General features: G+C 42.4%; 1 protein-coding gene across 1 annotated transcript in view; it reads right to left on the bottom strand.

Moving 5' to 3' along the window:
• Positions 1-25,113, bottom strand: part of CSMD2 (CUB and Sushi multiple domains 2) — a 261,846-nt gene that overhangs the window by 196,673 nt on the left and 40,060 nt on the right. Inside the window, 1 exon segment of the mRNA XM_063177637.1 lies at positions 18,608-18,720. Coding sequence (XP_063033707.1) covers positions 18,608-18,720 — 113 coding nt within the window.

The following is a 25,113-nucleotide window of genomic DNA, read 5'->3' as shown; positions in this document are numbered from 1 at the left end:
TCTCAGATTAAAATTCTGCTTCACTGAGCTGCCTGCACATTTCAGATCTTGCTCCACAGCAGCTTTGTGGGGAGCAGCATTAACCCCCCATTGCCCTGGGTCGCTGCAGGGAGCTTGGATTGGGGTTTTTAAATCACCCAAGTGCAGGAGGTCTTCAAATTCCTGCTGATGGAGAGACAAAAATGACTCCAGAGGGGTTGGGAGTACATCCAGAGATTTGTGGGGATGAAGGGAAGGTCCTGTTACCGATTTTCTGCTCCTTCCCATGATGAATTCTGAGCAGTTTATTTCATTTGTCCGCACCTGAACAGCTGCCAAAGGCTGATCTGATTTTACGACAGAGGAAAGGCAATGGGATTATCCTGGTGCACCTGCAATGTCACTGTCCCAGCGCTGGCTGGGCTCAGGACACCTCCCTGAAGGTGACCCAGCACAGGAGCCACTCTGGGGGTGCTAAAGGCCAGCCCAGACCCAGCAGAACCAGGGCAGAACCACGACTGTGACACCAGGTGACAATGGCCTGGTGCACCAGCGACGACACCTCAGCAAGAAACTGATGCCTCAGGGTTTAATTTTTATATTTTTCAGGTTCTGTGCTGCTTTAGTGGGTGGGTGAGGGGTTCATATCAGGGATGGTGAGCTCTGTGCACAGAGCAGGGAGACAAAACAATTCCTGCTCCAGCTGGGCACCAAGGACAAATGATCCAAATCTCAGGCCCAAGAGCAGAAACAATGTGGAATGAAGAGAGGAAAACAAGGATGGGACTGCCTGGGCTAAAGCTGGAATGGGACAATGAACTCCAAGATGCAAATGGAGCAGAATTGATAAAAGTGAGAGACTTTGTAACCAGTCATGCATTTTGTGACCATTTTGGTTCATCTTGGGTGCAGCCCTGGCTGGGCTCTTGCGCTGCCCAAGCTGGATCCATTCAGGCCTTTTTTCTCCCTGATTCTCATTTTTTACTTCCATTTCTCCCTACCTCTCATTTTTCACCTCCATTTCTCCCTGTTTCTCACTTTTACCTCTATTTCTCCCTGCTTCTCATGTTTTAGCACCTTGTTTCCCTGATCAATGTTTTTTAACCCCTTTTCTCCCTGATTCTCATTCTTTACCTCCCTTTCTCCCTGATTCTCATGTTTTACCCCCATTTATCCCTGATTCTCGTTTTTTGCCTCCATTTCTCCCCGATCCTCATTTTTACCCCCCTTTCTCCCTGATTCTCATGTTTTACCTCCCTTTCTCCCTGTTTCTCATCCATTTTTTCCTGATTCTCTTTTTTTACCTCCATTTCTCCCTGCTTCTCATGTTTTACCCCCATTTCTCCCTGATTCTCACTTTTTACCTCCCTTTCTCCCTGATCCTCATGTTTTACCTCCATTTTCCCCTTTATCTTACTTTTTACCTTCTTCTCTCCCTTTCTCTCATTTTTTACCTCCCTTTCTCCCTGATTCTCCTTTTTACCTCCCTTTCTCCCTGTTTCTCATTCATTTCTCCCTAATTCTCATGTTTTACCTCCTTTTCTTCCCGCTTCTCACTTTTTTGCCTCCTTTTCTCCGTTTCTCATTTTTTACCTCTATTTCTCTGTTTCTCCTGTTTTACCTCCTTTTCTGCCCGCTTCTCATTTTTCACCTCCATTTCTCCGTTTTTCATTTTTCACCTCCATTTCTCCCTGTTTCTCTCATCCATTTCTCCCTGTTTCTCTCATTTTTCTCATCCATTTCTCCCTGTTTCTCATTCTTTCCTCCCTTTCTCCCTGCTCTCCTGAGCTCCCAGATCTGCTGATCCACACCAGAACCTCCCTCCCATCCGCCTTCAGCCCTCACATCCATTCCTTTCCACCCTTTTTAACCAGGCTGCTCCCAACTTTTTCTCATCCCAGGGTGGCTCCAGTGCGAGTTTCCAGCATCAGGAGCCTTTCACAACCTGGTGCTCGTCAAGCTGAGCCTCCTTGTTCCAGTTCATTCGAAATTAATTAGGAGTTTTTAAGTCATTAGATGTGACTCAACGCATCCTTGGCCACAGTCCCACCATCACAACGCATCCAGCCTCATTACATCAGCCTCTCCCAAATGCTCTCAATTGTCAGCAGGGAAAGAAGAGGGGGAAAAAAAAAAAAACAAAAAGAAAAGGGGAAAAAAAGGAAAAAAAAAAAAACATTAAAAAAGGGAAAAAAAACATTAAAAAGGGAAAGAAAGGGAAAAAAGGGAAAAAAACATTCAGAAAGGGAAAAAGGGAAAAAGCACTGGATCCAAGAAATTCAAGGGAAAAATCAGATTTTTTAAAGAGAATATCCAGATTTCTACGATTTCTAAGATCCACATTTCTAAGAGAATATCCAAGATTTCCATCACAATTCAAAAATGAAGTGGGCACCCATGGAAGATGTGGAGAGTGGAGGAGGGATCCACACAGAACCATTTCCTCTCATTCTCCATCCATAATTTTTGGGCCAAGTGCTCCAGGGATACTCCAGGGCTGTCTGAGATATTTCAGCAGTGTTTTAGCACAATCTGCTCCAGTTCAGAAGAGTTTTAATCTTCACAAGAACTGTCCAGAGTGTGCTACAGCAAAGGAAATAAATGGGATCGTTTTCATTTCATTTTATCCCTTTTTCTTTTCATGCCATGATTTGTTTCCAGTACAGCCAGAGATAAAACTAAATGGAAACTACTTTTTCCCCCCGTTCTCCAATATTTCTCTGTTCACTAAAAACCAGCCAGAAAGTCACTTTTGGATAATGGTTTATCATCCATCTTGTTTGTGGGAGTAGTTCTGGTCCTTTTTGGGTGGATTTTTATTTTATTTTTTTTCCTTTTTGGAAACTCAAGTTTTCAATTTCCCTTTCTGGAACTTGCCTCAGCAACTTCTGAGCAAGTTCAGAGCAACTTCCAAGGATATCCCAGAGGCTGGGAGAGGAGGGGCTTGGCTTTGATTAAATCCTCATCAGGATCAGATTAATACAGAAACAGCAGAGATTTGTATCCAAAAAGGAGACAGAGGAGTCCTGGAACTTTATTCCAATCAAGACAGAGGCCATGGGGCATTCCACTCAAATTTTTGGAGGATGCAGCCTCCTTTTTATCCCAATTTCCCAGCTGCATTTCCCTTCCCTATTTGCCCATTTCTGAGGTACTTGAGAGGTTCAGACTTCCCAAAATTCCTGATACAGAAGATTTCCTTCCTATGTACAACCCTCCCTTTTAATTTTTAATTCTTACAGAATTTAGGGGTTTTTTCCCATTTCTGAGGTACTTGAGAGGTTCAGACTTCCCAGAACACCAAATTCCTAAGATTCCCCTCTAATGTACAACCCTCCCTTTGAATTTTTAATTCTTACAGAATTCAGGGGGTTTTTCTTCCCCATTGTTTCTTTCACCTTTCAATGTCTAATTTCATTTCTCAACCAACCTAAAGTTTATCTGTAAAATCAAATATCCTTTTCCGTTATCAATCAGTGGAATCCTTCCCATTGCTCCTTTTCTCTCCCAGTGCTGTTTTATCCCCCTGAACAGCTCCAACCTCCCAGAGCCACAACACTCGAGCACAGCTCCCTTTAAAGGAGGTGCTGAAGTGTTTTTGCTGAGCAGCAACGCTGGAAGTGTGTGTTTAAAAGCTCCACTGAACTGGCATTTAACAGCTGCAGAGTGACTCCAAAACCTTTCCCCAGGGAGGAGAGGTTGGGGCTGCATTGCCTCCCTCCCTCCCTCCCTGAGCCCAGGGTTAACCATAGCATGGTGCCAGGAAAATCCATCCACAAACACCAGAGGATTGTGTCCAAAAGGAGACAGAGGAGTCCTGGAACTTTATTCCAATCAAGGGAGAGGCCATGGGGGATTCTCCATGGGACATTTCACATTTTTTAGAGGACGCAGCCTCCTTTTTATCCCCATTTCCCATCTGCATTTCCCTCTCTCCTTCCCCACTGGCTGAGGTATTTGAGAGGTTCAGATTTCCCAAATCTAACACAGACCCCCTTCTGATGTTCCCCCCTTTTTCTTTTCCTTGTGTCTCTTTTTTTTCCCTCCAAATCCAGAGATTCAGCACAGTTTGAGTGAGTAACAATCTGTGGAATTTCTATGGAATTTATGGTTATTCCCATTGATTCTTTCACCTCTCTGTATCTGAACTTTTCTACCATCAGTAAAACAAAGACACCACCTCACTGCTCTGAGTGGGAAAAGTGCAGCACCAGGAGATCACAGCAGGCACCAAACTGATGCCTTGAATTTTAACTTTCATATTTTTCAGATTTTATACTGCATTGTATACACCCTAATAATATAAACCCTATTTCTGAACTCCATATAAAGTGTTTTAGCAAGTTCTTCTCACAGCTCAGTCCCACAATCAATTTCCAGCCCCAGAACCAAGGACACCACTGCAGCTTCAGCCCCAAAAAATGCAAACAGCAGGGAATGGAGGGGAGCAACCTGGGAGGGTGGGACTGCATCACCTGCAGCTGGAATTGCACAATTAACCCCTATAAGAAATAAAACTTAAAGAAGTTTTATAAGTTATAAACCTCAGGGTACATATTGGGGGTAGCCTCAGGCTCTTGGGAGAGACGGGGAAATGTCCTTGTGCTGCCCAAGGTGGATCCTGTAAAAACCTTTCAATAAATAAATAATAATTTAAATTATTCCCTTACTCTGTCCAGCCCCTGTTCCAGGCAGCCTCTCCAGGCCCCAGAGGGGAGCAGAGAGGAGCTGAACTGCCAGGGTGTTGCAGACATCTTTAATAGAAAATCCTTTCCTTAAGATGTTTCCTCCTGAGAAGCTGAGAGGTCTCAGGAACAAAATGTAAACAATGATTATCTGCTGCTGTGGAATGCAACAGGTGCATCTGGGATTGCTCTCATGTGGTTGTTTCTAATTAATGGCCAATCACAGTCAGCTGGCTGGGACAGAAAGTCTGAGCCACAAACCTTTGCTATCATTCCTTCCTATTCTATTCTTAGCCAGCCTTCTGATGAAATTTTTTCTTCTATTCTTTTAGTATAGTTTCAATATCATATATATCATAAAACAATAAATCAAGCCTTCTGAAACATGGAGTCAGATCCTCATCCTCAGACCCACATCCTCAGTGTGGGACCAGCCTGAGCTGCCCTGCTCAGTGTGAACTGATGCCACACAGACACTGGGTGCCAGTGTTGGTCTGCTCAGCTCCTCCCTGCAGCCAGCCCTGGCCATGGAACACTCTTTGTTCTGGGGGAAAAAAGCCACTTCCAACTTTAGAGGCCACATTGTTCAGCTGCTCATTGATCTGCTCTGGCTGCTGGCTCCTCACCCAGGAGTGGGGGGGTGCAGCCAGCTCCATCTGCTAAATAAATAAATAAAATGTGAAAGAAATAAATATTGCACTGCGTCACTGCATTCCTGGGCTCACAGCCCCCTCTGCAATGGGCAGGGCTGCAAGGGCAAATACCATGAAATATCACATGCCTGACATCAAAATGTGACACCAAAAGCCAAAGGAGGCTGAGCTGGCAGTGCAGGCACCTCCATTCAACACCCAGGAACCAAAACCATCCCAAGGATGGCGCCACAAACAGCCCACAGAGCTGCCACAGCAATTCTGGTCACCAGCTGCCGCCAGCTCCGCAGACTCATTATTAATTTGTGGTCATAACTGATGAAAAATAAAAAACCCCAAACCTCCAGATGGTAATTTCATCCCCTTCACTGCAAACACAGCTCAAGTGATCCAATTATGTCATAAAAACACGCCCAGGGCTCAGCACAAGCAGAGTCTGGGGAGGGCTCAGCTCCTTCAGCTGCACTTGGATCTCCCCAGTGCCTGAATCAGGTCAGGGATGGGAATTTCTCCTGATTTCTGCACCTTTGCTGTGCCAGAATGCAAGGCAGGATATGATATATAATATATAATATATAATATATAATATATAATATATAATATATAATATATAATATATAATATATAATATATAATATATAATATATAATATAGTATATATAATATATAATATAGTATGTAGTATGTAGTATATCATATAGTATATAGTATATAGTATATATAATATACCATATATCATATACCATATACCATATATAATATATAATATATATAATATACTACATCAATATATAATATATTATAGATTATATATTATATAACATATAACAGCTAACATTATATATGATATATAACATATAATATATAATATATAATATATATAACATACAATGTATTATATATAACATATAATGTGTAAATACATGAATATATAATAGGAATATATATAATATTATATGATATATCATTATGATATATGATATATATTATATGTGATAGATACAATGTTATATATAATATCTGACATATAATATATAATAGATAATGATATCTATATATGATATATAAAAATATATAAAATATATAATATATGTAATATGTAACAGAAATTATAACACATAATTTTTGTATTAATATATCAATTAATTTCTGCACAAAATTGGGGAATTTACAGGAAATTTTTCTGATTTTGGTGAATTCTTCACTTTGTTGCCGAAATTACTGGAAGATGAAATAACTGAATTGTATTAATATAAAATACAGATACTAGATTAATAGATGACACATCATATTAATGTATATAATATTAATCTATTATCTATATTCTATATTAATATAGAATTATATATTCTATATTAATATACAATATCGATAACAGAATATTTAATTATATCTATATTTTTATATATAATATAGATATAAAAATATAGATTTAATTATATAGATAGATATAGATATATATAGATATATATAGATATATATATATATATATATATATATAGATATAGATATAGATATAGATATATATATCTATAGATATAGATATAGATATATTTCACATATATATGTGTCTGTATATATATGTATAAAATTTGGAATAAATGTTCCAAACAGCTGAAGGAGACCTTAAACACACCAGGAATTCATGCAGGGGAGTTGTTACAAATGAAAAAAAATCTATATATCCATACTGCAAAGCATCCACTGTACAAACATTGTCATGGAAACAGGACTCAGATCTGCTTTAAAGGACTCAGAGTAAGGGGGAAGAGAAAGGGCTGGACTGAACCCAAATAAAAAACCCAAATAAAAAACCTCCCAACTGCCCTGAATCTTCTTCTGCAAATCCCAGAATTCCACAAAAATCAGAGTTTCATGGGCTGCACAACCTGCACAGGCCCAACACAATCTGACCCTTCTCTAAGATCCCAAAAATTTCCTTTCCCAGCTGTTTTCTCCACAAAAAAAAAAATCCGAATATCCCTGCTCTACTCCCAGCCACTGCTTCCAAGGCTGCCCCTGGAATTTCCAGGGGGAATTTCAGGGCTCCAATTGCTGCTCACACAAATTGCTCCAGGGCTTTGTTGTGCTCTGCTCCATTGCCCTTGCAGCAGAACACGGATTTTTCTGTAAAATATCCAAATTCCAGCTGCTCTGGGTCTGCTCATGCAGAATTACAAATGTAGAACAGGAATTTGACTTCCAGGAAGTTTTTGTTTTTTTTTTTTTCCTGCTGAATTCCTTCTTTAGCAGCCTGAGGACACAAAATCCCATTACTGAAATGCTGGGAGATGGTTTGGGATAAAACCACCAAGACTTGGTTGGGAATTCCCATCAAAACACAATGAATGGGATTATTAGGGGATAAATAAATAGGGAATAAATAAATTTTATAATAAATAAATAAGTAGGGAATAAATAAATTTTCCCTCCTATTCTGTGCTCCTGGCTTAATTTTATAGGATGAGAGTTGGCACTGAGGAGCAGGTTAAAAACAATAATCATTATTCCAATGTATTTTAAATGGAAAAAAAAATATTCCTCTGGTTTAGTTTACAGCATTAAATCTATAAATATTTTTAAATATATAAGAAAATGTCTGGAATATGAATTCTGGGACCCAACCAGGAGAAGGAATTTCCACACTCCCAGAGGAAAGTCAGATAAAAATTCCAGTTAAAATTCCAGATGCTTCACAAGAATAAATAAGTAATTTAAGGACAAATTCTTCCTAAAAACCATCAGTGAGGAACAAAAAAGGGAAAACTGCTCTGGACTCAGTTTTGGGCTCTGAAAGGGATGGAGGGGTTGGGAAGAGGCTGAAGCAGGAGATGATCCCAAATCCAGGATAAATGATGTGGATTTGTACAAATGGGACACCCAGCTATGGGGAAAACGCACCAGAATGAAACAAAAATGGGGAAAAAATGAGAGGAAAGAAATATTCCTGAAAATCTGCTTCCTCCACGAGGCCAGGGCAAAGTAATCCATTCATTTCACAAATCGGCATTTCACAATTCATTTTGGGAAATTCAGATTTGTCCCTTCAACCAGGAGATGGAATTTCCACACTCCCAGAGGAAAGTCAGATAAAAATTCCACTTAAATTCCAGTAATAAATAAGTAATTTAAGGACAAATTCTTCCTAAAAGCCACCAGGGAGGAACAAAAAAAGGAAAACTGCTCTGGACTCAGTTTTGGGCTCTGAATGGGTTATTTGGAACCCATTTTCCCCAAGCTTTTTTTACCCAGCCTCTTTCTTTCCCCTCAGCTTTTGTGCAAAGCTGAAAATATCCAGCCGTGCCACGCTGCCTGTTTGTGGAATAACATCAGAGCTGCCAAATTCCCCTCCCTCCATTCTGCACTGCTCACTGCCCATTCCCAGGCAGAAAAAATGGGATTTTTTTTTGTTGTTCTTCTCCCTTGCTTTGGCACCAGAAGCTCTCTGGAATTGAATGAGCTCATATTTTTCCCCCCATCAGGATGAAAAGTGCTCCCAGAATTTCATGGGATTTGTTGGGATCATAAAGATTTGGATGTGGGGGTTTGATCCAAAAGAGGAGAAACACCTGGATTTATATATATTAATGGATGTGTTTGATGCAAATGGAATGATTCAGCAGTAAAATGGGTCAAATCAGCATCAAAATGGGAAAAATTCAGCACCAAAATGGGCCAAAATAAAGAACCATAATGGGACAAATTCAGCACCAAAATGGGTAAAATTCAAGCATCAAAATGGACCAAATTAAAGCACCATAATGGGAAAAATTAAGCACCAACATGGGCCAAATTCAGCACCAAAATGAGCCAAATTAAGTACCAAAGTTGGCCAAATTCAAGCAGTAAAACTGGACAAGCTCAGTACCAAAATGGGAAAAATTAAGCACAAAAATGGGCCAAACTCAAGCAGTAAAGCTGGACATATTCAGCACCAAAATGCACCAAATTAAGCATCAAAATGGGACAAATTAAAGAACCATAATGGGCCAAATTAAGCAGCAAAATGGGAAAAATTCAAGCACCAAAATGGGAAAAATTCAGCACCAAAATGGGAAAAATTAAAGTACCAAAATGGGGAAAATTCAAGCAGTAAAATTGGACATATTCAGCACCAAAACTGACCAAATTAAAACACCAAAGTGTGCCAAACTGAAGCAGTAAAACTGGATAAATTCAGCACCAAAATGGGCCAAATTCAGCAACAAAATGGGAACAATTCAAGCAGCAAAATGGGCCAAATTAAGGCACCAAAATGGACCAAATTCAAGAAGTAAAATTGGACAAATTCAGCACCAAAATGGGAAAAATTAAAGCAGTAAAATGGGACAAATTCAGCACCAAAATGGGCCAAACTCAAGCACCATAATGGGCCAAATTCAGCATCGAAATGGGAGAAATTAAGCATCAAAACTGACCAACTTAAAGCACCAAAATGGGCCAAAATCAGCACCAAAACGAGACAAATTCAGCACCAAAATGTGAAAAATTAAAGCAGCATAATGGGAAAAATTAAAGTACCATCACAGGACAAATGAGGCATCAAAATGGACCAAATTCAGCACCAAAATGGGAAAAATTAAAGCAACAAAACGGACCAAATTCAGCACCAAAACGGGGAAAATTAAAGCACCAAAATGGGGAAAATTCAAGCAGTAAAATGGGACAAATTTGAGCTCCAGAGCTCACTCAGAGGCTCCTGCACTGTTTTTCCCTCTCCTCCCTCAGCCAGGAGTGGCAGCTCCTTCACTGCAAGTGTCACTTGAATTTGCTTAAATGCTTTAATAGAGCCTCCTGATTGGGCTCATTTGCATATGCAAATCACACGCCAATAGGAGACACTTAATATTCCCCCGACTTCATTTAGGGCTGCAGCAAACGCGGGTCAATATCTGAGGGAGGGGGGCTTGGGGCTGAGTCAGCAAATGCTAATTAGCTCTGCTGCTTCCAAGCCTTAAAATCAATTAGTGGGATATTAAAGCAGACTGGCTGGAAGCTCATTGAAGTAATAAAAATCTTTTGTGTGGCTAAAAAGGAAAAAGGGAAAAAAAATAAAAGAAAAAAATAAAAAAAAAGAGGAAGGTTTGACTCTTCCTTCCCTGGAGAGGATCCTGATGGGGAGAAAATTATCCAGCCCTGGGATGTGGCTCTGGATTGGGGGAGAAAAGCAGGAAAATCCCCAAAACCACATGGATTTATGGGGGATTTTTCCCTCTGCCCTCGTTGGAAAAATGGGAAGAGCAAAAGGAATGGGAGCAGCAAATCCACAGCCACTCAATCCTGATTGGGAGGGGAAACGCAGGAAAATCCCAAATTCACACTGATTTCAGAGGGATTTTTCTCTCTGCCTTCATTGGAGCAGTGGGAACACTCAGGGACCTGGCTCTGTTGGCTGGATTGGGGTGAAAAGCAGGAAAATCCCAAATTCAAATGGATTTCAGTGAGATTTTTCCTTCTGCCCTCGCTGGAAAATTGGGAACACTCAGGGACAGCAAGAGCAGCACATCTGCAGCCACTAAATCCTGATTGGGAAGGGGAAAGCAGGAAAATTCCAAATCCACATGGATTTCAGTGGGATTTTTCCCTCTGCCCTCATTGGAAAAATGGGAAGAGCAAAAGGAATAGGAGCAGCAAATCCACAGCCATTAAATCCTGATTGGGAGGGGAAACACAGGAAAATCCCAAATTCACACTGATTTCAGAGGGATTTTTCTCTCTGCCTTCATTGGAGCAGTGGGAACACTCAGGGACCTGGCTCTGTTGGCTGGATTGGGGGTGAAAAGCAGGAAAATCCCAAATCCACATGGATTTAAGTGGGAATTTTCCTTCTGTCTTCATTGGAACAACAGGAACACGCAGGAGCAGCACATCCACAGCACCAAACCCCAGCTTCCAGGACAGAAATCCCCAATAAATCCTGGTCAGTGCCATTCCCAGGACAAGGATTCCAGGATTTTACAGCTCAAAAAATCCCCACAGCACCAAAAATCCCACTGAGCACTCCTGGAGCTTTGGAAATCTGAACTCTGAGCTCTGGAAATCTGAATCCTGAGGTTTTATTTCCCTGCTGGTGTGTTGTGCTCAGTGATGCAGCACCAAGCTCAGCCCATCCTGCGCCTCAGGAAACCCAAAATCCAGGTGCTCCCACCCTGAGGAATGTTCTGGATGAGTTGACTCCACCAGGAAGATCCTTTGGAAACACCAGCTGAGGGTCACAGGCTCACAGGAGAGGCACAGGCAGGAAAATCCATGGAAATTCAGTTTTTAAGGCGTTTCCCCTCTCTCAGCTGCAGCTCCTGCACCCACCCCAAGGATATTTGACTTTGGGAACTCATGGGAAGCTCCTGGATCCAGATCCAAGCTCAGTGAACATCCCCAATCCTCCTTTCTGTCCCTTTCCCCACCTAAAATTGTGAATTCATGAACAAAACCCCCAAATTCCCAGGGAAACCCAGCTAAATTCCCAGCACAGCCAAATTCCCATTTATCCCTTCACTCTCTAATCAAGATTTTTTTTGTTTTATGAGTTCCTGAGCACCTGCTGCAGCCCTGAGCTCATCACCCCTGCTCAGGGCAGACACCTGGCTGCGTTTTACATCCCCAAATTTATTGGACACCACGGAGCAGCACTCAAACAGCTCCTGCCAAGGCTGGCAAAAAAAATAAAACTGCATCACCCCTGCCATGCCAATTTGCCATTCCCTCCCCTGGCAAGGCTGGAGTGGCACTGCCTGCAATGTGCTGGTGACCAGGAGAACAATTCCAGCTCTGTTCTGTCCTTTTTTTTTTGTTGTTGTTTTGTTCAGCAGCAAAGTGGAAATAAACAGCTAAATAGGATTTAAAAGGCAGCCTTGGATCTCTCAGGTGGCTTTGCTGTGCTCTGGGAGTTGGCCAGAAAACAGCGACTGCTGTCTAAATGCTGCAGGAGGGGATATTTTGGGGTGTTTTTTGACCCAAAGTAAAGGTTTTTATTCACATCAGTTCTCCCAGTGCTGGCACAGACCCCAAGCACCAGCAGGAATTGGGGTTAATTTGGGATAAAAAGCCCAGGTGAGGGATTCTGATTGCAGATTCCCATCCACCACCCCACACACGTCACTGCCAGGGAATTTTTGTGCCAAATCCTTCATTTCCCAACCCGTGGCACATGGAAATGGACCAGGAGCTGCAGGTTGTGACCAGGGGCACGGAAAAAGTAAAATTCCCCATGAAAAACCTGCTCAAGGCAAACCAAATGTTTGATATGAGGTGGAAACCACTTAATTGGGGACACAATCAATGCAGGGCTAGGCTTGAAATCTAATTATCCAGCTCCTCCTGCAGACACTGCCCTGTGCACAACAGCCCTGGCACTCAATACTATTGACAGTCCTGCCCTGCTCTCCTGCTTTTCCATGGAATCCAGGGAAAAAAAAACCCACAAAAAACCAGCAAATTAAAGTTCCTGTGCTGGCACACCCCAAAATCCAGGATTTTACGGCCTGCCATGCTGTTTGCTCCTTGGATTTATCACCACAAGCTGTGAAGGGGCTACAAACTTGATTTTCCTAACTGAGCACAGCTCAGGAGAAGGGATGAGGAAAATCCAATAAATATTCAGGATATTCAGGAATTGTTTCCCCACTTTCCAAACACCACAGGATGTCAGACAGTCCTGAAGCTCAGGAGGAATCTGAAAGCAATAAAATTGTTAAAAGGTGATAAAATTTGTCTCAGCTGAAGGCTTTGGTCAGGAATTGGGATGGAATTATTCCCTGGGAGGGTTGGAGGGGTTGGGATGGTTTGTGGTTTTTTTGTTTATTTAGTTTGTGGTCTTTCGTTTATTTGGGTTTGTGGAGTTTCATTTGGGTTTTTTGCTTGTTTGGGCTTGTGGAGAATTAGTTTGGGGTTTATGGATTTTAATTTGATTGGTTTTGTGGTTTTCAGTTTGTTTGGTTTGTGGGTTTTTAGTTTGTTTGGCTTCATTTGTTCTTTAGTTTGGGTTTTGTGTTTGTTTAGCAGTTTTTAGTTTATTTGGGTTTGTGGTCTTCATTTGGGTTTGTGGTTTTTAATTTGGGTTTTTTATTTGTTTGGGTTTTGTGGATTTTAATTTGGTTGGTTTAGTGGTTTTTAGTTTAATTTGGATGTGTGGTTTTTAGTTTATTTGGTTTGTGGTTTTTACTTTCTTTGGATTTGTGGGTTTTGGTTTGTTTTGAGTCTTTTCATTTATTTGAGTTTGTGGTTCTTAATTTATAATAACAAATAAGCTTTGTGGCTTATTTGTTTTGCTTTTGTGGATTTTCTGGCTGGTTGGCTTTGTGGGTTTTTAATTTCTTTTGTAAGATTTTAATTTGTTTGATTTTGGGTTTTTTTTCTTTATTGGGGTCTGTGAGATTTTAGATTATTTGCGTTTGTGGGACTTTAGTTCATTTGGATTTTTAGGATTTTACTTCATTTGGATTTGTGGTTTTTAGTTTGGTTTGCCTTTGTTTGCTTTGGGTTTTCCTCCACCAAGGACACTCCCAGCCTACCAAACCCAGCAGCTCATTTGGGCAACTTTTAGACAAAAATCTCCGTTATTGGGTCCTCAAGTCCCACAAGAACTCAAACTGATCCCACAACAGAGCCAAACTCCAGCTGGGAAAAGGGAGAATTGCAGCAACAACATCCCCAAAAAAACCCCAGAGCCAGGAATGCTCCGAGAGGGACGGAAGCAGCAATAAAAACACAATTTAATTGTATTTTCTCCATCTGTTTGCACAACTCTGCAAAGAGCCTGTGAAGAATGAGCCCAGTATTTATCTCCAAACAGCTCCAGCTCCTTTCCCGGGGGATTTAACGCCTCTAATTCCTGAAAATGAGCAGTGTTGGTGCAGCCCTAATTGCTCCTTTTCAATCAGTGTTTGCTGCGAGAATTCGCTGCAGCTGCCATCGATGTCTTGGGAAGGGAAAAGTTTCATCCCCTGGATTTCCTCGGGGATCCACAGGGCCCTGCTACAACCCAGGAATTCCCACTGAATTCTGCTTTTTTTGGGGAGGGAGAAATCCAGACCACCAACAAAAACCCCGCCCTAATATTAAAATTTTAATTTTAATTAAAATATTAAGTTACAAAGAGGAAGATTCCTTAAAAAAGGCGTTTTTTAAAATATTTTACTTAAATGTAATGTACTTTATGTTTTTTATGTATATATAATTTTAAAATATTTTTATATATTTTTTTTTAATAGTCACTTTATATCCCTTTAAAAAAGGGTCCTGGGTCCCTCCAGGAACTCCCACTGAATTTTGCTTTTGGGGAGGAAAAATCCAGACTACCAAAAAGAAAAAAACCCACCCTAAAATTAAAATTCTAAGTTCCACAATTGAGTTTTTCCAAAAAAATTGCATCTGACATTCTTGCATACCTCTACTTTTACAGAGCCCTCTTCATTTTTATTTTACTTAAATACAGGCGTATTTTATATCAATTTATATTTAAAATATTAATTTTTAATATCGGTTTTTATCTCTATCCTTTAAAAATAGATTTTCACCTATATCTATATATAAAAGTATATATCATATATCATATATCATATATCATATATCATATATCATATATCATATATCATATATCATATATTTTCACCCCTTTTTTATATATATTTATATCCTTCTTCTACAATTAGATTTATAAATTGTGTCCTGACAAGGATATAACTGAAAATAAACCCCCATGCTCTGCTTGGGGATTGCCCCAAAGTTGGATTTGGGAAGGTTTTTTCCAACCCCAAAACTTCCACAATTGTGTTTTTCCTTAAATCCCTTTTTATTTGTCATCCTCTGCTCTAACAGCACCCAGAGGTGGTGGCTCTATAATAACTGAATTTACTTTAATAATTTAATCTTCTTTTATCCCTTCATTCGTAAACAAATAAACCACCTGCTCTGCATCCCCTGCTTTATTTTTATTATTTCTGTGGAATTTGTGTCACTTTTCCTCTCACTCAAATTTGCCTGATTTATTTGAAGTCAGCTCTGAGTGAATTCCTCAGGTGTGAGGCAGCAAGGACAGGAATTAATTCCACCCTCACACATCTTCCAGGACAAGCAAAAAGAAAAATTAAAAATGGGCATTTCTACATTTTTAGAAGATATTTTTTCCACCAGATGAGGCTGTCAAGATTCACAACCCAGTCAAATTTAACTGGGATTATTTATAACTGGCTCCAAAAAAAAAATAAAATCTGCAGCTGAAAGGAAATTCAGGACTCCACAGCTGGGTTGGGGCTAGGAAAAAAGAAAAAATCCTTTAGTGAGAAAAGAAGGAAAAATCCCCCAGTCTGAGGGTGAACAGGGCTAATTAGGAAATCATGTTGAATTCAAGGGACAGTAAACAGGGAGAAAAAACAAATTTAGGGATGCTAAAAGCATGAAAGCATTTAATTTCGATATTTTCTAAATGAGACGTGCTGAAAACGGAGCTCCCTGAACTGCTGGTGTTTCCTGGAAGCTCCTAAGTAAAAAAATTACCTTGAGATCAAAGCATTTTATTGAAATGGAAATGAAATCCTCTCTGCTCTCCCAATTTTCCAAGAAATGCTGACAGATTTTCAGTTCCTCAGTCCTTTTTCCACAGCAGCCCCTAAATCATTTTTGTGCTGGTCCAAGGCTCTCTCCTCTCCCCAAATGGGATTTTGGGGGCTCCATTCCCACATTTTTAAGCTGCTGCACTTCTCCCTTTTCCCAACTGGAGTTTGGCTCTGTTGTGGGATCAGTTTGAGTTCTTGTGGGATTTGGGGACCCAATAACGGAGATTTTTGTCTAAAAGTTGCCCAAATGAGCTGCTGGGTTTGGTAGACTGGGAGTGTCCTTGGTGGAGGAAAATCCAAAGCAAACAAAGGCAAACCAAACTAAAAACCACAAATCCAAATAGAGTAAAATCCCAGAAAATCCTATAAACTAAAATCTCACAAAGCCAAATAAATAAAACCCCAACAAACCCAAATAGAGTAAAATCCCACAGACCCAAATAGAGCAAAACCCCACAAATCTAAATGAACTAAAATCTCACAGACCCAAATAAAGTAAAATCCCACAAAGCCAAATGAACTAAAACCCAAAAATCCAAATGACCTAAAATCCCAAAAACACAAATAAAGTAAAACCCAAAAACCCAAATGAACTAAAATACCACAAACCTAAAATGAACAAACTCCCAGAAACCCCTATAAACTAAAATGCCACAAACTCAAATTAACTGAAATCCCACAAATCCAAATAAAGTAACATCCCACAGACCCAAATAAACTAAAATCCCACAAATCAAACCAAGATTCCCAGGTATGTGGATTTTGGAAGGGATTTTGAATGAGTTATGGATGGGACTTTTGAGTTTTTAGATTTGTTTTTGTCTTCTCCACAGGCACAAAGGGTGAGTTTGGCTCACATTGTTACATCATGGGCCAGGAGGTCACAACACTCTTTAGTTACAAGATGTTTTAAGGATTTATTGATCGATAAAACATTGCTAACAAGGATATTTCTATTTTTGACCCAATCCTTAAATATTTCATATTATGAACCCATGCAACAGTGTTGGCCAATGACACAGACCTACACCACTGCATTCCAAACTCCTTTGTAATTACTTTTATTTTTTTCTAGATCTTAAACTCCAAAACTCTAAATTTTCCTCTTCTTAACTTCATGTGTCTCTGTTTAAACCCTAAAATCCATATTCTCATTTCCAGCACCTCAGTTTGGGAGCTTTTCCCAAGGTCTCAGATCAAATCCTGGCTTTAATTCTAAGCTTTGGCTTCCAGGCCCAAATTTCTGAGAACTCCCTGCATTTTGGAATCCAGCACCCAAAGAACTGAATCACAATCACTCCTTCAGCCTTAATTAACACCCAAAATATGAATAATTTCCTTTGGGGCAGGCTCAGGGTGGTATTTCAGCAAGTGAACCCTTCTCCTACCCTCAGAGCAAAACTCTGATTTATGCCAACGCTCTCTCTGTCACTGTGGCTCAGGTTAAGTTTTAAATACATTTATTTTCCCCTTTCAGTTAGAGCTTTGAAAGCCTCCTAATCACCAGTCAAACAAAGCCCAGATCGTTTCAGATGTGTGTGACTAAAGGGCAGCCCTGGCCCCAGCCTTTGTACAACATTTCCTGCAGCATCAAGGTAATAAAAGAACATTACAAAGTGTACAAGGAGCTGTGTGTAAATGCCAAAAAAATGAACTGGAAATGTCAAGAAAGTGCAAAAAGCAGCAGCGTGTCCTCTGCCCCAGGATTTGGGAGGGTCTCACACAGAGACTGACAGGGGTTCTACAGCACAGGGGCTGCAGATGGAAAAGGATGAAACAAATTGGGAAAATTTTGGGGGGGGAAAGCGGTTTTGTAAATGGATTTGACTTTCCTCCCAATGGGTGAGATCACCTGTCCTAAAATCTTCACCTGCCCCCAAATCTTCACCTATCCTGACATCCTCACCCATCCCAAAATCCTCACATGCACCAAAACCTCCACCTACCCAAAATCTTCAACTGCTCTGATATCACCTGTCCCAAAATCCTCACCTGCACCAAAACCTTCACCTACCCTGACATCCTTACCTATCCCAAAACCTTCATCTATCCCAAAATCCTCACCCGCCCCAACAGCTTCACCTAGGCTCAAAATCCTCACCTGTCCCAAAACCTTCACCTGTTCTAACATCCTCACTTGTCCCAAAAATTTCACCTACCCAAAACCTTCACCTGTCCCAAAACCTCCACCTGCTCTGATATCCTCATCTGTCCCAACAGCCTCATGTGCCCAAAACTTTCACCTGTCCTGACATCCTCAGCTGCTCCAAAAGCTTCACCTGCTCTAACATCCTCACCTGCCCCAACATCTTTGTCCTGACATCCTCACCTATTCCAAAACTTCCACCTATCCCAAAACCTTTACCTGTCCTGACATCCTCAGCTGCTCCAAAACCTTCACTTGTCCTGATATCCTCACTTATCCCAAAATCCTCACCTGTCCCAAAAACCTCATCTGCCCCCAAATCTTCACCTGTCTCCTGACATCCTCATCTATCCCAAAACCTTCACCTGCCCTTACATCCTCACCTGCCTGAACAGAATTCCAGGGAATTCAGCCAGAGCACACTTTTAACAAAAAAAAAACCACTCTGCTGGAAGGAATCAGCAATTTAAGTGCTGAAAAAACACCAGATTAAATGACACAACAGTGAGGCAGAGATGTGCAGCTCATGGTGCGGACCCTGCAGCTCAGTTCCCACCTCCCAGGTGCAATCCCAGCCCCTCCTGGACTCACCCTCGTAGCTGGCCTGGAAGCCTTGGGCACTGACGGCATAGTCACTGATGAGCCACAGGGACAGCACCAGGCCCGTGCTGACGATGGGAGCAGGCAGCTGGAACCCTGTCAGCCTGCAGAAACACACGCAGGGTCAGGCACAACAGGGAAAACCCACAGAGAGGTCACAATCACAGGGAAAACCCACACAAGGTGGCACTCGTAGGGAAAAATCCCCAGTGAGGTCAGCCCCACCAGGGAAAACCCAAAGGCAGGTCACACTCATCGGGAAAAACACACACACAAGGTCAAATTCAGTAGAAAAACCCATAGTGAGATCACAACTCAGCACTGCCTTAAAAAAGTCCATAGCAAGGTCAGCCCCACCAGGGAAAACCCACAGCGAGGTCACACTCACCAGAGTAATCCACACAAGGTCACAATCACCATTGCGGCCCTACAAAAGTCCATAGCAAGGTCAGCCCCACTAGGAAAAACCCACAGTGAGGTCAGTCCCACCAGGGAAACCCACAGTGAGGTCAGCCCCACCAGGAAAAACCCATAGTGAGGTCACACTTACCAGGAAAAACCCACGCAAGGTCAGTCCCACCAGGGAAAACCCACAGTGAGGTCACACTCACCAAGAAAACACACACAAGGTCACACTCATCATTGTTGCCCTACAAAAGCCCACACATTCACCACTTCTAACCTGGAAAAAACCCACAGCCAGGTCAGCCCCACCAGGGAAACCCACACAAGGTCAGTCCCACCAGGAAAAAACCACAGCAAGGTCACAATTATCATTTCTGCCCTACAAAACCCACACAAGGTCAGCCTCAGCAGGAAAAACTCACAGTGAGGTCACACTCGCCATTGCTGCCTTACAAAACCCCATAGCACGGTCACACTCATCACTTCTGACCTGAAAAACCCACAGCAAGGTCACATTCATCACTTCTGACCTGGCAAAAAACCCACACAAGGCCACGCTTGTTGTCTTATATATCACAACAGCTCTATTATTATTATGGTGCAAGGATTCCACAGTGCCAGAGTTTTGTACCTCCTCAATGTTTCTCACAGGCAGCTCCTCTAAGCACTGACTGTTCTTAAACCTTGCAGCAGCCAAATTACTCCAGGTCCCACCAATCCACTCTTTTGTACCATTGTTCTTATTGGCTACAGGTGTGGCCTGTTACTAATCTTAGTAATTGGTTCCAGCTGCAACTCGTAGGGGGACAAGATTACATTCTCCATTACCTTCATTCACCCATACTGTGTGTCCCCCCACACATACTGACCATTGCTGCCCTACAAAAGCCCACACAAGGTCAGTTCCCACCAGGAAAAAACCACAGCAAGGTCACAATCGTCATTTCTGCCCTACAAAACCCACACAAGGTCAGCCTCAGCAGGAAAAACTCACAGTGAGGTCACACTCGCCATTGCTGCCCCACAAAACCCCATAGCATGGTCACACTCATCACTTCTGACCTGGCAAAAAACCCACCCAAGGCCACGCTTGTTGTCTTATATATCACAACAGCTCTATTATCATTATGGTGCAAGGATTCCACAGTGCCAGAGTTTTGTACCTCCTCAATGTTTCTCACAGGCAGCTCCTCTAAGCACTGACTGTTCTTGGGCCTTGCAGCAGCCAAATTACTCCAGATCCCACCAATCCACTCTTTTGTACCATTGTTCTTATTGGCTACAGGTGTGGCCTGTTACTAATCTTAGTAATTGGTTCCAGCTGTAACTCGTAGGGGGACAAGATTACATTCTCCATTACCTTCATTCACCCATACTGTGTGTCCCCCCACACATACTGACCATTGCTGCCCTACAAAACCCACACAAGGTCAGATCCCACCAGGAAAAAACCACAGCAAGGCCACAATCATCATTTCTGCCCTACAAAACCCACACAAGGTCAGCCTCAGCAGGAAAATCTCACAGTGAGGTCACACTCGCCATTGCTGCCCCACAAAACCCCATAGCATGGTCACACTCATCACTTCTGACCTGAAAAACCCACAGCAAGGTCACATTCATCACTTCTGACCTGACAAAAAACCCGCCCAAGGCCACGCTTGTTGTCTTATATATCACAACAGCTCTATTATCATTATGGTGCAAGGATTCCACAGTGCCAGAGTTTTGTACCTCCTCAATGTTTCTCACAGGCAGCGCCTCTAAGCACTGACTGTTCTTGGGCCTTGCAGCAGCCAAATTACTCCAGATCCCACCAATCCACTCTTTTGTACCGTTGTTCTTATTGGCTACAGGTGTGGCCTGTTACTAATCTTAGTAATTGGTTCCAGCTGCAACTCGTAGGGGGACAAGATTACATTCTCCATTACCTTCATTCACCCATACTGTGTGTCCCCCCCACACATACTGACCATTGCTGCCCTACAAAACCCACACAAGGTCAGTCCCACCAGGAAAAAACCACAGCAAGGTCACACTCATCATTTCTGCCCTACAAAACCCACACAAGGTCAGCCTCAGCAGGAAAATCTCACAGTGAGGTCACACTCGCCATTGCTGCCCTACAAAACCCCATAGCACGGTCACACTCATCACTTCTGACCTGAAAAACCCACAGCAAGGTCACATTCATCACTTCTGACCTGACAAAAAACCCGCCCAAGGCCACGCTTGTTGTCTTATATATCACAACAGCTCTATTATCATTGAAGTGCAAGGATTCCATAGTGCCAGAGTTTTGTACCTCCTCAATGTTTCTCACAGGCAGCTCCTCTAAGCACTGACTGTTCTTAAACCTTGCAGCAGCCAAATTACTCCAGGTCCCACCAATCCACTCTTTTGTACCATTGTTCTTATTGGCTACAGGTGTGGCCTGTTACTAATCTTAGTAATTGGTTCCAGCTGCAACTCGTAGGGGGACAAGATTACATTCTCCATTACCTTCATTCACCCATAGTGTGTGTCCCCCCACACATACTGACCATTGCTGCCCTACAAAAGCCCACACAAGGTCAGTTCCCACCAGGAAAAAACCACAGCAAGGTCACAATCATCATTTCTGCCCTACAAAACCCACACAAGGTCAGCCTCAGCAGGAAAATCTCACAGTGAGGTCACACTCGCCATTGCTGCCCCACAAAACCCCATAGCATGGTCACACTCGTCACTTCTGACCTGGCAAAAAACCCACCCAAGGCCATGCTTGTTGTCTTGTATATCACAACAGCTCTATTATCATTAAAGTGCAAGGATTCCATAGTGCCAGAATTTTGTACCTCCTCAGTGTTTCTCACAGGCAGCTCCTCTAAGCACTGACTGTTCTTGGGCCTTGCAGCAGCCAAATTACTCCAGATCCCACCAATCCACTCTTTTGTACCATTGTTCTTATTGGCTACAGGTGTGGCCTATTACTAATCTTAGTAATTGGTTCCAGCTGCAACTCGTAGGGGGACAAGATTACATTCTCCATTACCTTCATTCACCCATACTGTGTGTCCCCCCACACATACTGACCATTGCTGCCGTACAAAAACCCACACAAGGTCAGTTCCCACCAGGAAAAAACCACAGCAAGGTCACAATCGTCATTTCTGCCCTACAAAACCCACACAAGGTCAGCCTCAGCAGGAAAATCTCACAGTGAGGTTACACTCGCCATTGCTGCCCCACAAAACCCCATAGCATGGTCACACTCGTCACTTCTGACCTGAAAAACCCACAGCAGGGTCACACTCACCAAGAAAACCCACGACAAGGTCACACACCACTTCTGACCTGCAGAAAACCCACAGTGAAGTCACACTGACCAGGAAAAACCCACACAAAGTCACACTCACCACTGCTGCCCTACAAAAACCCATAGCGCTGTCACACTCATCACTTCTGGCCTGACAAAAAAAAACCCACACGAGGTCACACTCATCACTGCCCTACAAAAATCCACAGTAGGGTTGATCCCATCCCTCTCCTGGAGGAGCTCAGAGCTCCAGAACATCTGGGACAGCCAGAGAGCAACAAATCCTGGGCTTTTCCCACCTCCTGCCTGCCCTCAGGAACCGCTCCTGTAATTTTTCACATTTTTTCACAGCTTTCCATGGGTTTTCTCCACTTCTGTGGTTCCTCACTGCTCCTGTCCCAAACCTCTCCCTGTTTCACCCCTTGGTCACCAACACCTGCCCTGGGACACTCCACAAACCCAGCCCTGGGACAGAGATTTTGGGGTGCTGAGTGAGCCCAGGGCTTTGTTCAATAATGCTTAAAATATCTTGAGAACCTTGGAGTAAAAATCTGACTCAAGTGTTCAACAAACTGAACCCAAAACCAGGCAAAAAATGGATGTTAACAACAAATTAAAGCCTTCAGAGTGGTGCCTGCAGAGTGTTTGGCATGGAAAAGGCTGGAAGGTTCTGGGAGTCCTCCCCAGGACAAGGATGGGGGTTTCATGTGGGCACAGATCCAAAATGTACCAAAGGATGGTTCCCACCTCCTCCCTGAGGTAAAAATCCAAGCTCACAGCCAGGAAATTGCTGCACCAGAGGGGCTGCAGGAATCCCCAGGACATGGGCACAAATCAGAGTGAAGAGCAGAAAATAAAACTGGACAAATCCAGGAACTCCCACCTGCTTCCCTTATGGGCTCACAGCTACATGACAACTGATGTTATTATAAAATCCTGTTTATTGCTGATTTGCATTAATCCCAAACACAAACCCCTGGTGCTGAGCCATCCCCAGAGCAGCTTGTTGACCAAAATGACAATTTTACAACTTCCAAACCTCCTTACACGTGGCCAAGGGGATTCCTGGCCAGATTTCCAGTTTAAAGCAATCCCAGAGTGGATTCCTGCTTGACATTACTGGGACCAGGAATTCAGGATCCATCCCTGAGCTGTCCCAAACCCAAACCTTCACAAACCACAGGAGCAGCAGGAACTGAAGGAATTTGGTATCATTTGGGATCAGGAGTGCTCAAGGGATCACAAGGGCAGGAGTAGCACGAGATAAACAAGAAAAAAGAGAATTTAAAGCTTCTTACAACACACTCTGAGGTTTATCCAGGCAGACTTTGTGCCAGGAGGGGCACAGGATCACCAGGATATAAAGCTCTCTGCCCCTTTAGGAAATACCTGTAAATGTTATTTCATTCAGGGAATTTCCTCTCTTCACACAGAATGAAAAGGCACCCACAGAATAAAACCAGATTTGGGGAGTTTAAATTTAAATTTAAATTTCTCTGAGCACCCAGCCCAAGCAATTCCTGCTCAAAGTCATCACCAGCCCCTGAGACAGTGAGGGAATTTCCTCCTCTTTGAGCAAACCTAAATATTTTTTCACACACATTTGAGCTCTGAGTGATGAGAGCTGACAGGCTCTGCCTGAGAACTTTATTGAAGCAAAATTTCCAGTTATTGGCAGAGCTCACGGAGTTGCCAGCCCATGATTTAAGTTTTAATGTCAGCACAGCAGCACTGACCAGCCCGCAGCATAAAACCCACGCTCTGGACAAGCTGGAAGGACAATTGCTCCTGTTTATTAACAATCAGAGCTTCCAGGAGCCAGAAGGATTCAGTTTTTACTGTGCTGAGTGGAAGTGTCATTGTTTTTTATTAATTAATTTGGCAGTTTAATTAGAGTGGCCTGCTGAAACATTAAAAAAAAAAAAATAATCCAGGAAATGCCTGGACCAGCTTTAATAAAAGCAGAACCTGATTTATCTTCCCCTGATCAGCCCACACCACCACAGAGGAATTTTTTAATGCCTTTTCATTACCCAGAGTGGATCTGCTCCCTCTGAGCTGAGCTTTTTGCATCGTGGATTCTGCTCACAGAGGGGAGAACACTTTGCAGATGTTGCTTTTAATTCAGGGCAGCAGGAACATGTCCTTTACCTGTAAGGAAGAGCTGCTGTCCCCCAGGAGCCACGGGAATTAAATGTTACCTGAAACAACACTGCCCTGCAGCATTTATTCCAGCACAACTGCTGTTTTCTACTAACAGGGCTTTAAGAGAGAAATTCTTGTGCACGAGGGCATGAAATTGTCACTGAGCTTGTGCTCAGAGCCCACAATGGCTGGAGAGAGAATTTCCAGGAGAAGCTCTAGAAATTGATAAACTGAGCTTGTTCTCAGAGCCCACACTGGCTGAAAATTTCCATGAGAACATCTAGAAATTGATAACTGAGCTTGTTCTCACAACTCACACTGGCTGGAGAGATATTTGCCATGAGAACCTCTAGCAATTGATAAACTCAGCTTGTTCTCAGAAGCCACACTGGCTGGAGAGACAATTTCCTTGAGAACCTTTACAAATTCCTTTACAAATTGTTAAACTGCGCTTGTTCTCACAACCCACATTGGCTGTAGAGAAAATTTCCATGAGGACCTCTAGAAATTCATAAACTGAGCTCACCCTGTCTGGAGAGACAATTTTCAGAGGAAATTGATAAACTGAGCTGTTCTCAGAGCTTACCCTGGTTGGAGACACAATTAGAACTTCTAGAAATTGATAAGCTGAGCTGTTCTCAGAGCCCAC

The sequence above is a fragment of the Melospiza melodia genome, chromosome 27 (genome assembly GCF_035770615.1).
Source record: "Melospiza melodia melodia isolate bMelMel2 chromosome 27, bMelMel2.pri, whole genome shotgun sequence".
Classification (NCBI taxonomy): Eukaryota; Metazoa; Chordata; class Aves; order Passeriformes; family Passerellidae; genus Melospiza; species Melospiza melodia.
The sequence above is the reverse complement of the archived record's forward strand: the minus strand, read 5'-3'. Positions and strand labels throughout refer to the sequence as shown.